General features: G+C 40.2%; 1 protein-coding gene and 1 non-coding gene across 2 annotated transcripts in view; both read right to left on the bottom strand.

Moving 5' to 3' along the window:
* Nucleotides 1–15,298, bottom strand: part of LIMK1 (LIM domain kinase 1) — a 46,055-nt gene that overhangs the window by 13,081 nt on the left and 17,676 nt on the right. The window contains exons 3-7 of the mRNA XM_015812805.1: nt 7,072–7,210; nt 2,477–2,586; nt 1,735–1,926; nt 756–861; nt 467–633 (exon numbers count right to left, since the gene is read on the bottom strand). Of these exons, the coding sequence (XP_015668291.1) occupies nt 467–633; nt 756–861; nt 1,735–1,926; nt 2,477–2,586; nt 7,072–7,210 (714 nt within the window). The remainder of the gene's footprint in view (nt 1–466; nt 634–755; nt 862–1,734; nt 1,927–2,476; nt 2,587–7,071; nt 7,211–15,298) is intronic.
* Nucleotides 10,585–10,707, bottom strand: LOC114922350. The gene has a single exon (XR_003810385.1). It is a non-coding gene; the product is annotated as a U4atac minor spliceosomal RNA (small nuclear RNA).

Here is a 15,298-nt window from a genome sequence, read left to right as displayed (position 1 = left end):
TGGGCTCCAGCATGAGTCTGAAAGCTCAGAAGACTAAACCTCTGGTCCCAGTGATCGACCCAGATTGGATCCTGCATCATTAAGTTAATTCAGTAAGTATATAAAGGGCAATGTGTAAATAAAACCAGCACGAGACTGGAAAAATAGAAATGGAAGTTGGCCAAGAAGGCACCATCTTCGGGTTTGCCAGAGATTCTGTTTATAGTGGCTCCTTTTCTACCTGCCTCTACATTTACAACTGCAGGGTGGCCTTCCTCAACCTGATACCTTGTAGGCTGCCAATTGCCAACCTGGCTGGGAACTTTGTGAACTCTAAGCCCCTTCCCAACACAATCTTCAGGGCACTAGACTAGGGAAGAGCCCACCAGCTATTTTCTAGTTGTATTTCTATAGTCTGAGAGCAAAAACTCTTCTCTGGAGGAGAGGGGAATCAACTTCAGAGAGCCATCTTCTACTCAATTCTTACATGACAGAGCGTTGGCGAATGGCTGAAGGGTCTGGGCAAGGTGTGTGGCTGGGCGAATGGAGGGGACTGCGCAGCTCTGAAAGAGGGCTGCTTTCGATTATATCATGAGGGTCGTGTTCAATGGTCAGCTGCAGCAGGCGACTGGTCTCTTGGATCAGAAGATCGATCTGTAGAGATAGAGAAGGCAGGCTGAGAAGAGAGGCAATACATCCTGACAGGCACAAGGCCACATTGTAGAAACAAAAAACGAGAAGAAGATGATTGATTAACTACTGACAAAAAATATCACCTCATCCAGTGGGACATGACGGATTGGTGTGCCATTAATTTCCAGAATGCGGTCACCAACATGGATGGAATTCTTCATATCAGGGCTTATGCAGTCTGGGTCTAATCTAAGGATACAGAAGGGGGCAGCAAAGTAGTCTTAAGTTACTCTGTCCTGGCATAAATCTCCCAAACTAAACCTCAGGAAAGCGATAGCATGCTAGAGCTTTCTCTGAAAACTAGAGGAGAGGGATCAAAGCACTTGGATTCCATCACCCTCGTCTTACAATCAATCAACATGGTATAGACCCACATTCTTCACCAGATGTCTTCCAGATGTGTTGGTCTGCAACTCCTAAGCCATTCAATTTGAGACTTCTAGAGGCATTGCAGTCAACACATATGGAAAAGAATTTGTGAAATGAACAGAACTTATTAAACAGTTCCATCTCCAGAATAAAAAGTTTTTTACTGTGTCAGTTGCCCTTCTTTTCTGAATTTCACACTCATATTCTCATGATATTCTGCAGATAGTTTGATTACATCAAATATCACCACATATTCCCTGAAAACATACAATTATCCAATATTAAGAGTAGTAGAAAATTGCATTTGACAAATAATTCAGTGATTCCTTATTTCACAATTATTTCCATGTAACACACTTTTCATGGTATTGGATAGACACCTTGCAAACATATGACTTGTATTATAGAATGATTGGTAACATACAATGGTAACCGATATTTGACATCTGATAGTTTAGGACAATTCTTATTTAAAGCCTCTCAACTAAAAATATGATAATAAGACTCAGAATAGGTAGATGTAAAAAAGAAATGCCTGTCAAATTTCAGATGTCAAAATATTAAAGATCTACATTTGCAATGCCAAACTGTTGTAAATATTCTCTATCATTGAGAACATTCCAGAAGCCTGATATGGAAGGCTACAATTTCTGAAGGAACAACATTTCCTAACGGCTGGCAGTCTATACTCACTCACGAACGCGCACAGTATGTGGGTGCTCAGAACCTCCATGCTTGTCAATGGAGACGGAAAACCCCCGCTTGCTTTCGGAACATGCTGGAATAGACACCAGGGTGACAGTGTGTGGAATCCGGGTGCCAGGAGATTCTGGAAGCAGCTGATCCATCACAGGTGTCACCACCATCTGGTAATAACAGTGCCCACTGCAGCAGGGAAGAAAAGGTACCACAAGCTAGGACATCCATTTCTAAACCCAAGGCTACCACCGGAAACTGACTGAAGAATGTTTTAAAAACTTGCTGAGAGCACCAATATGTCTCCTCTGAAGGAGGTAACCCTCCCCCCCAAAAAAAAGAAAGAAAAGAAAGAAAAAAAATGAATAAGAATAATCATTTTTCTCTTTTTCTTTCTTTTCTCTTTTTCTGTATACTTTTTATTCTTTTTTCTTTACTATCCCTTCTTTCTGAGTTTAGTTTCTTTATAATTATTGTTATTAGAACTTTCAAAGTGAGCAAACTGAGACACCTCTCTCTCTCTCTCTGTCTCTCTCTCTCTCTCTCTCTCTCTCTCTCTCTCTTTCTCTCTCTCTCTGTGTGTGTGTGTGTGTGTGTGTGTGCGTGCGTGCGTGTGTGTGTCTCTCTCTCCCTCTCCCTCTTTCTCTCCATGTTTGTCCAATCTAATTTAAGGGCCTTTGTTGTGAATTTAAAATTAGGGAAGATCCCAATGACCTGGTTCAGCCAAATTCTCACTCACCAGTAAAGCTTGGATCGCTCCACCAGTGCGTAAGTATCTCCATCGCCAATGAACACCTGGCAGTTCAGGCAGCTGAAGCATTCAGGGTGATATTTTTGTTCCCCAGCCACCTGGAACAGGAAGAAATAGACATGAGCTCTTGTCTCTCTCCCGGTACACACTTCTCAATCACCATTTTTCAGGTGGTCCTTCCTACTACCCAGCAGTGTCAGAGAGCTCCTGTTCAAAGGAAAAGTGGAAAGAGGCCTAAGATTATTCAGTCCCGAAATTCAACATAAGCAGGCTCAGGCAATGAAATTCAGATCCAGGCACTTTACACCGCCAGGGAAAGAGATTTCTGGAAATCATTGAGAGGATGATGAAAGGATCACATCTCAAAGAAAGACACGCAGGTCGGACTCCAGGGCCATGTAAGAGCAGAAGAGACTGGAGAGAAGAGGCAGATTGACAATCATCCCTGAATCAAATGATATTTGGGTAATCCATTAGTTAGTGAAACATTTGGTTGGCACAAACTAAAGAACTTGTCCAAACTTGGTCAGTGGGTTGGACTAGAAGACCTCTAAGGTCCCTTCCAGCCCTAGGATTTTATGAACAGATTCAACTGGGTTACTGATTAATCCATTTTGAGTTCACACAGCACATGGATTTATTTATTAACTATTTTAATACAACATAGACCTTTAGAGACTCCTGGTGGTTTATAGAATAAAAATACAAAAAAATCAAATAAAATCTGCCTTGTGCCACCAAACTCCAGCATTCTCCTCCTTCTTCTTCAAACTTTTTAAAGTGTTCAGTCTTCTGGAAAATGGTCAGGGAAAATACCAAACAAACCTCAGGAAGAAAAGTGTTGCGAAGCATATGCTAAGCAGCAATGAGTTCTTCCTCCTTTCTTCCATCTTGCTTCTTTTTGGGAGTGAGACTTTTAACAACCCTCTTTAGGCTGAATGAATCAGAGGAGTCAGTTCTGTTTGGTGTATGTGGTCCTTCAGATTCTCTGGTGCCAAACCATGAAGATGTTTTAGCTTACAATCAGCAGTTTGAATTGTTCTTGGAAGCCAATGCAGACTTCACAGCACCATTTGGGCTCTGGTAAAAGCTCTGATGCTGGGAAAGGTGGAAGGAAAGAGAAGAAGAGGGCAACCAGCCGCAAGATGGCTAGACTCAGTTATGGCACTGACGGTGCACCATTGGAAAATCTGAAGGACTACATTAGGGACAGATTGTTATGGAGAAAATCTATGTGGTCGTTAAGAGTCGACACCAACTTGATGGCACATAAGCAATCAATAAGCCAAATTAATGGGATTATGTGATGATGGTGTCAGCCATCACTCCTGATGTACCAGTTCTAAGTCAAGATTATCCATACTCCAGGTTCCTTTCTCAACGCTCAGAGCTTTTGTTTGATTAGAATTCTACCTGAAGTCACCTTCTCTGCCAGAGTCCCTTGCACTTTCAAAATTGTCCATTTACTGCCTCATGCTATCAGCAGCTGTTTCACTCCTGGGCAAGTCACCACATGCTGCTTGCAACTGCATCTCCAAGCTTTCTTGGGTAATAGTTTTGCACTTCATGATGGAGCAACAGCTCCGCTATCTTGGACTCCAGACTGCCCTTTTCTTCTCTAATTTTTCTTTATAGAAGTCTCAAGACATCCATAAGACCAAGCTCTTAAACTGCATTGGACTTATTGCCTCCTTCCTCTCCAACCTTTTTAACCTTTTCAGTTTTTGGCAACCCAGACAGCTGTGCCTGGTGAAAACTAAGTAGGCTCTTTAGGTATCTCCAGATAAGAGTAAGATGGAATAAGATCCATACTGTATTTAAAATTACTATTGTACTTTCCATATTGAATTTCCTCAGGATTTACCTCTCATTTCCTCATTACCCACAGACAAAATTACTACCATGCCGTAATTCATTCTCCCATGTTTAAATCTATATCCATGTGCTCCAAATGCTAAATGCCACCGTTGGGTTCACAATTAATGTCAATTTGTTGATTTCCTTCTCTGCCTTTTCTGTCAGTTTCTCCATATTTTCCATTAGTTCATTCCACAGCTGTTGTTTTCTGTCTTACTCAGAAACATTCAATCTCTTCCTCATTTCTGCAGACACCTCTGACTGTAGGACACTCACATAATATGCTCATTCTGGGATTGACCAACAGTGCAATTTCCCTTTTAGATTGGTGTTTCCCAGAAGTCTCATGACGATCTCTTTAAAAATTTAAAGATAAGTGTTTCCTTTACCACAGAAAAGTTTGATTCTTTATTGTATTCTTTAGGTTCTAACTAAATTTCTTAAATTTCTGTTATATTCTCATAACCTTACAGCAGACCTCTGAAGGACAGAGTGCATGCTCACATTGAACAAAAAATCTCTGGCACCAATTTAAAGGGTTTTGTTTGTTTTCTTGTCAAGTAGTTACTTCCCTTTTGGGGATTCCTTTGAAACATGAATCAACAATTATGTCAAGCATTGGCCACAATCATGTGATTTTTGCATGGTCAGAAATGCTAAAAATAAATATATATACATAGCTTTAAAAAGGCATCTAATTAAAAATGGCCAAATTCTCACCTCTTGCCAATTTGACCTTCTGCTGGGATTTCAGCCATTTTAATTTATTATTTTAAAATGTTATCCTAATAACTACCACTACTATTATTATTTGTATTATGGCCATTTTTAATTAGATGCCTTTTAAAAATATGTATATGTATATATATATGTATGTATGTATTTTTAGCATTTCTGACCATGCAAAAATCACATGATTATGACCACTGCTTGATTATGCTATTTATGATCACCATAGTCAGTTGTTATGATGCTTATGTGTGCTAGCAAGATCCAATTTAAGCTATTCAGTTAAGATCTCAATTTTCTGCTTTTTCTGTATTACCAGTATGAACTAGAATGGTGCTTTAACTTAGAAAAAAAAAGCTATGTGTATATTTGTGCATTTTGCTGAAAAATTAGGTCACTGGAGTACATATTTATTTATTAGATTTTTTATTACATTATAAATAACTCAAGGCAGTGAAGATACCTACTATTCCGTTCTCTTCCTATTTTCTTCACAACAATAATCCTATAAAGTGAGTTGGGCTTGAGAAAGTGATTGGCCCAAAGTCACTTAGCCAATTTTTCCTGCCTAAGGCAGGACTAGAACTCATCATCCCCTGGTTTCTAGGCCAGCATCTTAACCACCACACAAACTAGCTCTTCCCAGAAAAAGAGTAAGTGGACTTTGCATTTATAATAGCTGGATTTGGACTCTGGTGCTTCCTTTCCTATATTACTCTTATAAAAATGAATATTTTCCAAAGCAACTGTTGTTTCCTTTGGACATGCTAACCTGTCCATGAAGGTAATGCTTTGTGAGAAGGAGAGATACTTTGGCAAACAAACTTGAGTGTAATTAGCAATACCGTTTTGTAGTAAGAACTGAGTTAACTAACAAATGCACAATAAGAAATGAAAGACAACCAGGACACTCTAGTGAAAATATGTGGAAAGACTGCCTTGATCTTATTAAAAACAATGAGAACAAAGCTTGATTAAAAGCAGCGATGCTAGCTGGTGCTGGAACCTGCTGTTGGGAACAGGGCTTAATGCTCTCGTCTGTGCCATTTTCCCAGATTCTCACCTGTAAAGATGCTATAGGCTCTGAAGGGGGGGGAGGGCATATCCTGTTCACCATCATCTTCAACCTACATGACTTTGTTGGTTATGATGTTGGTGCCAAGGATAGTCTACTTTCCTTCCAATTCATGTTTCTTTTTTCCACTGCTGCATTTAAGTAACTAAATACCAAATAAAAGGATTTAAGGAGATATATGCTCAGGCAGTAGCCTCCCATACAATTTTTTGTCTTACTCTTGACAGACTCTTGACTCAAGCTAAGGTTGACACCCTCCCTCTGCAAACACTGGTTGCTCCACATGTCCTCCTCCTCCTCCTCCTCCTCCTCCTCCTCCTCCTCCGTTATGTCCTCTTCACTCTTTTTTTCCCATTTCCCAAAAGAAGAGCTGAAAACCAGTAGAAGGACCTTTAGATTGAAGGGGGACCTGTCCCTATCCCTTTTGCAATGGCCATAGTATTTCTGAAGTAGCAGCATCCAGCCTCCCCCCAAAAAGTTCATGATTTGGTTACATGCAGTTCTGAATCCAGTTCTAAAGGAGCATTTCTTGCCCACTATTTCCACATCAGTGGCCACAGCCAGAGGAAAAATATGCCGGACAGCCCTAGAAATCAGAGATGCACAATCACTTCATCACAGCATACAATCCATGTCCCTTTAAAGTTGACCCCTGAATTGTCTGACGAAAGGACAACATTATTAAATACAGGAAACAATAATCACTGGAATTGTATTTCATGAAATCAGTGTTACATTTTCCATTTAAATTAAATAATATCATGCTGAGTTTGTGCCATGGCCCTAGTTACTTCTTTTTTCTGTCCCACTTGTTTTTTGGATTGTGATCACTTGCACTGTTGCCCCCTGCCCCCCAAAAAACTTATGTAGGTAAACCAAGTTACGTCATCCAGTAATGCTCTCTGTGGATGTCCTCTCTTACCATGACAAGCCCTTTGGTGATCTGCTCCGAACAGCCATGGCACAGTTCCCCAAAGTGGGCCCAGTAATCCTTTTTGCAGTAAAGACGACCATCCTTCTCGTAGTACTGATGGGAAAGCAAAGCCCCACATTCGCAGCACCTGCAGGGACAATAAAAAAATAGGTCTTCAGCCTCAGGGCTTTTAATGGAGACCTACTGTATGCAGAGCTTCCAAAACTGGAGCTCGAAGGAGGCATAATCCCACAGGTTCAGATGGGTTGTGTTTGCCCAGCATGCTTACTTTTTAGAGTGCTACCAATTTAGTCAGACCAAATTATTCTTGGATTTGGCAGCATATGCTTGTTAGGATAAGAGCCACCGATTTGGAAGAAAGAGAAACCTTGTTTAGTTCCTCTGGCACTGCCTTGTTCCTGTGCAACCCAGCATCTGAAGTCCTTGTGTTGTCTTACTTCAGTGGCCATTTCTCTATTGCTTATATAGGGACCAATGAGTGCAATTTGGATTATTTAGCCAATTATTACTTAGGAGGGTTGTTCTACGGCTGCCAAGCTTTAGCAGTAAGATTTTTTAAAAACTGGAATATCTTTTTTCCCCCACCACTATCTATTTCTATAATACTGTGCTTCCTTGGAAGACCAGTGGGCAGTGCAGGAAGACTAGTCTAGAAGTGTGACCCCAGAAATGTGTGACATATTGTGTGTGATATATTGTGTGAACCCAGATATCTATTTCTGGATTCACGCAATATATTCTGACTAGGGGAAGCTGCTTTGGCTAAGGATTTTTCCAGAATACCTTGGAACAAGAATGGTCCCCCAGATCTTGAGTTAATAATTTTGGGGTTCAACCAACAAGCTGGTCTTGAAATGACCCAGTAAATGACATTTACTGTGTAAATGTAGTCCGAAATGCAATATTTTATGTCATATCATAATATGCTCTGCGGGCTAAGGGGGACCAAATTTAAATGCTTAAACCATTTGACCACACTTCCCTAGGCAAGGGGCAATGTGAATTTAGCCATTGTGAGATGATTAAGCCCAATCTTTCCTTTTGTGGATTGCTATAGTTCTGTTTTCTTGGACTTTTTAATAATCCAGCTGGGACACCCTGAGGACTGCATACTGATACAATCCTGATCAAATTAAGAAGTATGGTAACTCTACACATAGAGTGACAATGAAGGTATTTATCTAGGATGGAGATATTTTCTTAGTTGACTTTTCCTTTCAGCTCAGTGAAGGTATCCATGCCAATAAAGAAAGAAGGAACTTTATTCTTCTCTGAATCCTTTTCTGAAAGTGACCTCTCAGTGCCCCCATGAAGCAGAGGATATGACGGCAGATTTGAGACTGACAATAGAAAATATTTCTTCACTCATTACTATAACTAATTCATGGCCACAAATCACAGGGAGGGACTCTAGATGTCTTAATATGGGATTTGGAGAAGTTAATGGAGATCAACCCAATGTAAGTTCTTGTGGACTAAAGGAACCTCAATTTCTAGAAAATATATATATAAAGACTGGGAGTATTCAGAAGTAACTTCTATTTCCATCCTTTTGCTGAGTATTTTATATGGCAGGGCCCAGACAGGCATAGCTGCTGGGGATTTCTCCTGAAGAGAAGAGAAATGACACAGAAGATTCACTTCCTATTTAGATCTGGCCAGTTGCAAAATCTCTATTTTTTTCTTTTCATATGATGTGATGCACTGTAAAAATCCCAATAAGACCAAAGCAGTTGTGGGCAATTCCATTTCTGCCACACTTCTCTGTGCATTAATGATTCACCTGTGGAGATGGTTACCAGCATCAAATTCCTGGGTGTGCAGTTAACAAGTAGGCTGGCTTGGTCGCTCAACAGTGAGACACTGGTGAAGCGGGCACAGCAGCACCTGCATTTTCTGCATCGCATGAGAAAAGCACATCTTCCTTCCCCTATCCTTACCACTTTCTACAGAGGGACGATCAAGAGCATCCTGTCATACAGCATCACAGTCTGGTTTAGAAGCATCACTGCTTCAGACAGGAAGGCAGTGCAGAGTTTGGTGAGGATGGCTGAAGAGATCATTGGCAGTGCCCTCCCTTCCATCCACAATATAGCACATAAGTGTTGCTTGAGCAGGGTCCGCAAGATTGTCTGGGACACTACACATCCTCTTCACGACCTGTTTTTCTTGTTATCTTCTGGGAGGAGGGGGCTCCGTGGTATCCAAAGCAGAACATCCAGATTCAGTCACAGCTTTGTTCCATACAGTATTAACCTTGTGAATTCTAAAGCTTCCTCCTTCCGTTATGTATTCAAGATGGACAGTGATTAATATTTATGTTACATATGTAAGGGTATAGGTCTATACATATGTTGTATATAGTATGTTTTAAATGTACATTATGTATATGTACACTTTGAGAAGAAGCAACTAAATTTCATTTTTAATGTGTGCCATTGTGCCCACAGGAAAAAATGATAATAAAGGTAATCTAATCTAATCTAATCTAATCTAATCTAATCTAATCTAATCTAATCTAATCTAATCTAATCTAAGATCCTCTGTATACTGAGGTAAAATTAAGGTTACAACCAGAATCTCTTCCAAAAATGCAAAAGAGACCATCTTCTCCATCAGTTGAACCACTGCACCCATTCATAAAACTCCCAGTAATCTTTGGACCAGAAAGTGGCAAAGCGGTTCACGGGCACCAAACTACCTAGGGAATATATGCTGGTCTATGACCATACTATTGTCTTGTTTTGCTTTACTGTGATAACCTGGGACGTATTGTGGTCTTTAGACACCCCCTCCATTATTTTTTGTAAACCAGCTGGAGTCCCAAGGTGCTTTTTCAAAAGGCAACTGGGCTTTCTTCATTTTTCCTTGAAGACCTTTCACTTCTCATCTAAAAAGCTTCTTCAGTTCAGATTGAAGAAGCTTCCTCAATGAGAAGTGAAATGTCTGAAACCAGCTGGAATCTTGTAGGACTACTAAAACTTGAAAAAGTTCAGTGAACTTGTGTGATATATTATATTTCAACCAAAACCTCAAAATATTTCAATATTCTCTCATAAGATCATTGAAGTTCTCAGAGATTTATGATCTAGCTTTTGGCAATACACAAATACAGTACCCATGACACAAAATACATATACATGCATATGTACATATGGATGAATCTATTACTAAGGTGTAAAACCATATGAGTTCTGGGAAATCCACTTTGCCAAATTTTCTAGAAGCCATGTAGTTTTCTGCAGATTATTAGTACCACAGTATCTGAGGGATTGTCAGTCATTTCTCCAAAACTGCTGTTCTTGATTAAAATGGAAGAGAATGTGGAAAATCCCAACCCTGGTTAAGTAGCTTGGATTCCTACTGAATTATAGCAATAGCACTTAGACTTATATACTACTTCATAGTGCTTTACAGCCCTCTCTAAACGGTTTACAGAGCCAGCCTATTGCCCCCAACAATCTGGGTCCTCATTTTATCGACCTCAGAAGGATGGAAGGCTGAATCAAACTTGACACATTTGGGGAACAATCCCCAAGGATGCTGATTTTTGTGTAGGAGTTAGCAGTACTGCTCTCACTAGACATTCCTTGAACAATAGCACAACCTCAAGATAAGGACAGTTATCATAGTGACCAAATAGCATTTTGACATCTTGGTTGAGAAGCAAGCTAGGATTTGTCGGTGTCGGCTGCCTTGTGACTCGCTACCCTTTCCAGCAATGAGGGATGTGTTAGTCATGAGGTAGCTCTTGCCATGTGCACATTCCTTAGAGTCTTATCTTAGCTTCTGTGGTCATTTTGTGTATTTTTGTGCTTTTTTTTCTTCATCAGTACATGTAAAGTGAAGCTTTTTATTTTATTTAACCTAGGTATTTATTAATTTTTAGCTTTATTTCTCATGTAAAGTAATGATATACAACCCTATTTTTTTTTACACCTTGCCTTAAAAATGTGCATTGTCTCTGGTTTGGGAATGCATTAAATTTATTTACATTATTCCTTATAGCCAAACTGTTTGGTACTCATGGTTTTTGATACTCATTGTGCCTCCCAGAACCAATTAACGACGATTATCAAGGTAGCACTGTACTTGCTTCTGAATTTCCAAGTGAAAATTTCTCTGCTCATTTGAAGGCATCCCCCCGTTCTTGGCTGTATTTTTTCCCCAGCCTTTGAATTTATGCTTAATTTGGAAATGGAACTGGAAATAAGAGGAAAGGTCTCAAATATCTTTCATATTGCTGCTCTCAGCTCTGTCTTCTTTGTCCTTGAATTCTCTGTTTAAGCTCTGGAATCAAATGACAAACTCGAATCTCTCTCTTCTCCCCCACCCACAATATTTCCTGCTTCCAGCAGTTCCCAAAGAACCAAGATAATAGATCTGGGGCCTCATCAGTCCACTTAATGTGGTTTATTTCATTTTGGCTTAGCATAATGTCGGAATCCAGTGACTGTGGCTTGCAAAGAGGTGCACATCTTTTTTATCTTTGAAAGCCTGGCTTTTATTAAAAATAATTTTAAACATTAACAGAAGTCACAGTAATAACCAATGGTGACATTTCCAGAAGGGGTGGCAATGGTATTTCCTTCTGCCCCCCCCCCCCCCAAAGTTTGAGAGGTGAATAAAATAAGATACATTATGGCTTCAATTTGATTTAGCCTCCCCTGAAAAGTATGCAGTTGCATTATGATTTACTCATTGAATTTTGATGACAGTGCCTATGAGTTTCTATGTGTAGTTTCACCCAACCTATTTACTGATTCATTTAGAGTAAACTGAAGCCTAAATGAACCAAATGGCTGATTTGCCCAACACAATAAGCTACAAAAAGAATTAAAAAGGTTAACATTAACCTTTTTATATAACCATCTTATATGAATGCATCTGCTGGGATTACATTTGAATTGGTTAAGTGTATTATATGGATCCTGCCAATTGGGGTGGCGGTGGTGAAGTGATAAAGGAACTGGACTTGGAATGGGGAAATCCAGCTCCTGGGCCACCCTCAGCCACAGAAGCTCACACTCTGAACTTGGGCCAATCACTCTCTGCCCAACCCACCTCACAGGGTTGTTACTACTACTACTACTACTACTACTACTACTACTACTACTACTACTACTACTAATAATAATAATAATAATAATAATAATAATAATAATAATAATAATAATAATAATAATAATAGAGTTGGAAGGGACCTTGGAGGTCTTCTAGTCCAACCCCTTGCTCAGGCAGGAAACCCTATACCAGTGATGGCGAACCTTTTAGAGACTGGGTGCCCAAACTGCAACCCAAAACCCACTTATGTATCGTCGGGTGCCGGGTGGGCATGGCCCATTGGGTGGGCATGGCTTTGGTGGTAACTGCAGACTGGGTGGGACTAAAAAGTTCAATCAATCAATTCCAACTGCGAGATTTTTTTTTCCAGTTGAAATTGATTGATTGATTGAACCTTTTTTTTTTTTTTGCACATGATGGCAGACGCCTAAAGCAAAAAGGTTTTATAAAACCCAGCTGAAGGCCTAGGACTGGGGCGACGGTCTGCATGCCCACAGAGAGGGCTCTGCATGCCACCTGTGGCACGCATGCCATAGGTTCGCCACCACGGCCCTATACTATTTCAGACAAATGGTTGTCCAGTCTCTTCTTAAAAACTTAAGAACTTTGTTCTGGGGCAAAATAGGAAGGAAGAATATGCTGCCTTGAGTTCCTGAATGAAAAAGCAAAAATAAACCTAATATGTTTATGACGATAAAAAGGCTTTCGTCTTACGTGATCTGGTTTTGCATGTTAGCCTAAAAGTCACACAAGAAGGAGATTTCACCTTGGAAGTACAGAACGTTCACTCCTGGTTTATGGATTCACACAACATAATGACTAAGTCACTATGGCTTATTCAATGAAACAAAATAACAATTGTAAGTCATAAACTCTCCCAAGGTCAAGGGGCTACTCATCTGAAGAACATTTTTTCCTCCTTTCACCAGAAGGTTTGCAGCAGTGGTGGGAGTGGGGTGATGATATTCTCTTTTAATGCACATTACAATGCAGTTTAAAAAGGGGTGAGGTTTCAATCACAGTCATCAACATTTCTAACACTACCCACCCCTCATGTACCTAACAGTTTAGCTTTGAGGCCAAATGGAATTACTTTATAAACAGGGTTTCCTTAGCTAGGCAAACCACCCATGAATGTGGTTATGGCAACAGCTACACAGTTTCCCCAAAGATGTGCCCAACACAAGGCATCCAACCTCAAGATTGGGTTCAAGAAGCAGTGTTTCAATATTTAAGGGGCTGTCACAAAGAAGAAGGCAGAACAAAAAGTAATGGATGGAAACTAATTAAGGAGAGAATCAACCTAGAAATAAGGAGAAATTTCCTGACAGCAAGAACAATTAATCAGCGGAACGGCTTGCCTTCAGAAGTTGTGGGTGCTCCATTACTGGAGGTTTTTAAGAAGAGACTGGACAGCCATTTGTCTGAAATGGTATAGGGTCTCCTGCTTGAGTTGAGGGTTGGAGTAGAAGAGCTCCAAGATCCCTTCCAACTCTATTATTCTGGTAAAATGCCTTGTGACATTGGCAGGCAACTTACCATCCATGGATTAATGCAGTAATGAAGTTAACTATATTAGCAAAGTCGATCCTTTGGTTTTGACTCAGAACATGAGAGTCCACATATGTACTGTAATTTCTTTAGCCCAGCATTTCAGATCAAATATTTCCCATGCGATCCCTATTTAAATAGGAGCNTTAACGACGATTATCAAGGTAGCACTGTACTTGCTTCTGAATTTCCAAGTGAAAATTTCTCTGCTCATTTGAAGGCATCCCCCCGTTCTTGGCTGTATTTTTTCCCCAGCCTTTGAATTTATGCTTAATTTGGAAATGGAACTGGAAATAAGAGGAAAGGTCTCAAATATCTTTCATATTGCTGCTCTCAGCTCTGTCTCCTTTGTCCTTGAATTCTCTGTTTAAGCTCTGGAATCAAATGACAAACTCGAATCTCTCTCTTCTCCCCCACCCACAATATTTCATGCTTCCAGCAGTTCCCAAAGAACGAAGAGAATAGATCTGGGGCCTCATCAGTCCGCTTATTGTGGTTTGTTTCATTTTGGCTCAGCATAATGTCGGAATCCAGTGACTGTGGCTTGCAAAGAGGCGCACATCTTTTTTTATCTTTGAAAGCCTGGCTTTTATTAAAAATAATTTTAAACATTAACAGAAGTCACAGTAATAACCAATGGTGACATTTCCAGAAGGGATGGCAATGGTATTTCCTTCTGCCCCCCCCCCCCCCAAAGTTTGAGAGGTGAATAAAATAAGATACATTATGGCTTCAATTTGATTTAGCCTCCCCTGAAAAGTATGCGGTTGCATTATGATTTACTCATTGAATTTTGATGACAGTGCCTAGGAGTTTCTATGTGTGGATTCACCCAACTTATTTATTGATTCATTTAGAGTAAACTGAAGCCTAAATGAACCAAATGGCTGATTTGCCCAACACAATAAGCTACAAAAAGAATTAAAAAGGTTAACATTAACCTTTTTATATAACCATCTTATATGAATGCATCTGCTGGGATTACATTTGAATTGGTTAAGTGTATTATATGGATCCTGCCAATTGGGGTGGCGGTGGTGAAGTGATAAAGGAACTGGACTTGGAATGGGGAAATCCAGCTCCTGGGCCACCCTCAGCCACAGAAGCTCTCACTCTGAACTTGGGCCAATCACTCTCTGCCCAACCCACCTCACAGGGTTGTTACTACTACTACTACTACTACTACTACTACTACTACTACTACTACTAATAATAATAATAATAATAATAATAATAATAGAGTTGGAAGGGACCTTGGAGGTCTTCTAGTCCAACCCCTTGCTCAGGCAGGAAACCCTATACCAGTGATGGCGAACCTTTTAGAGACTGAGTACCCAAACTGCAACCCAAAACCCACTTATGTATCATTGGGTGCCGGGTGGGCATGGCCCATTGGGTGGGCATGGCTTCGGTGGTAACTGCAGACTGGGTGGGACTAAAAAGTTCAATCAATCAATTCCAACTTTGCGAGATTTTTTTTTTCCAGTTGAAATTGATTGATTGATTGAACCTTTTTTTTTTTGCACACGATGGCAGACGCCTAAAGCGAAAAGGTTTTATAAAACCCATCTGAAGGCCTAGGACTGGGGTGACGGTCCGC

This window comes from Protobothrops mucrosquamatus, unplaced genomic scaffold, assembly GCF_001527695.2.
Source record: "Protobothrops mucrosquamatus isolate PMUCROS unplaced genomic scaffold, P.Mucros_1.0 scaffold112, whole genome shotgun sequence".
In the NCBI taxonomy this organism is placed as follows: domain Eukaryota; kingdom Metazoa; phylum Chordata; class Lepidosauria; order Squamata; family Viperidae; genus Protobothrops; species Protobothrops mucrosquamatus.
This window is presented reverse-complemented; position numbering and strand designations above follow the sequence as displayed.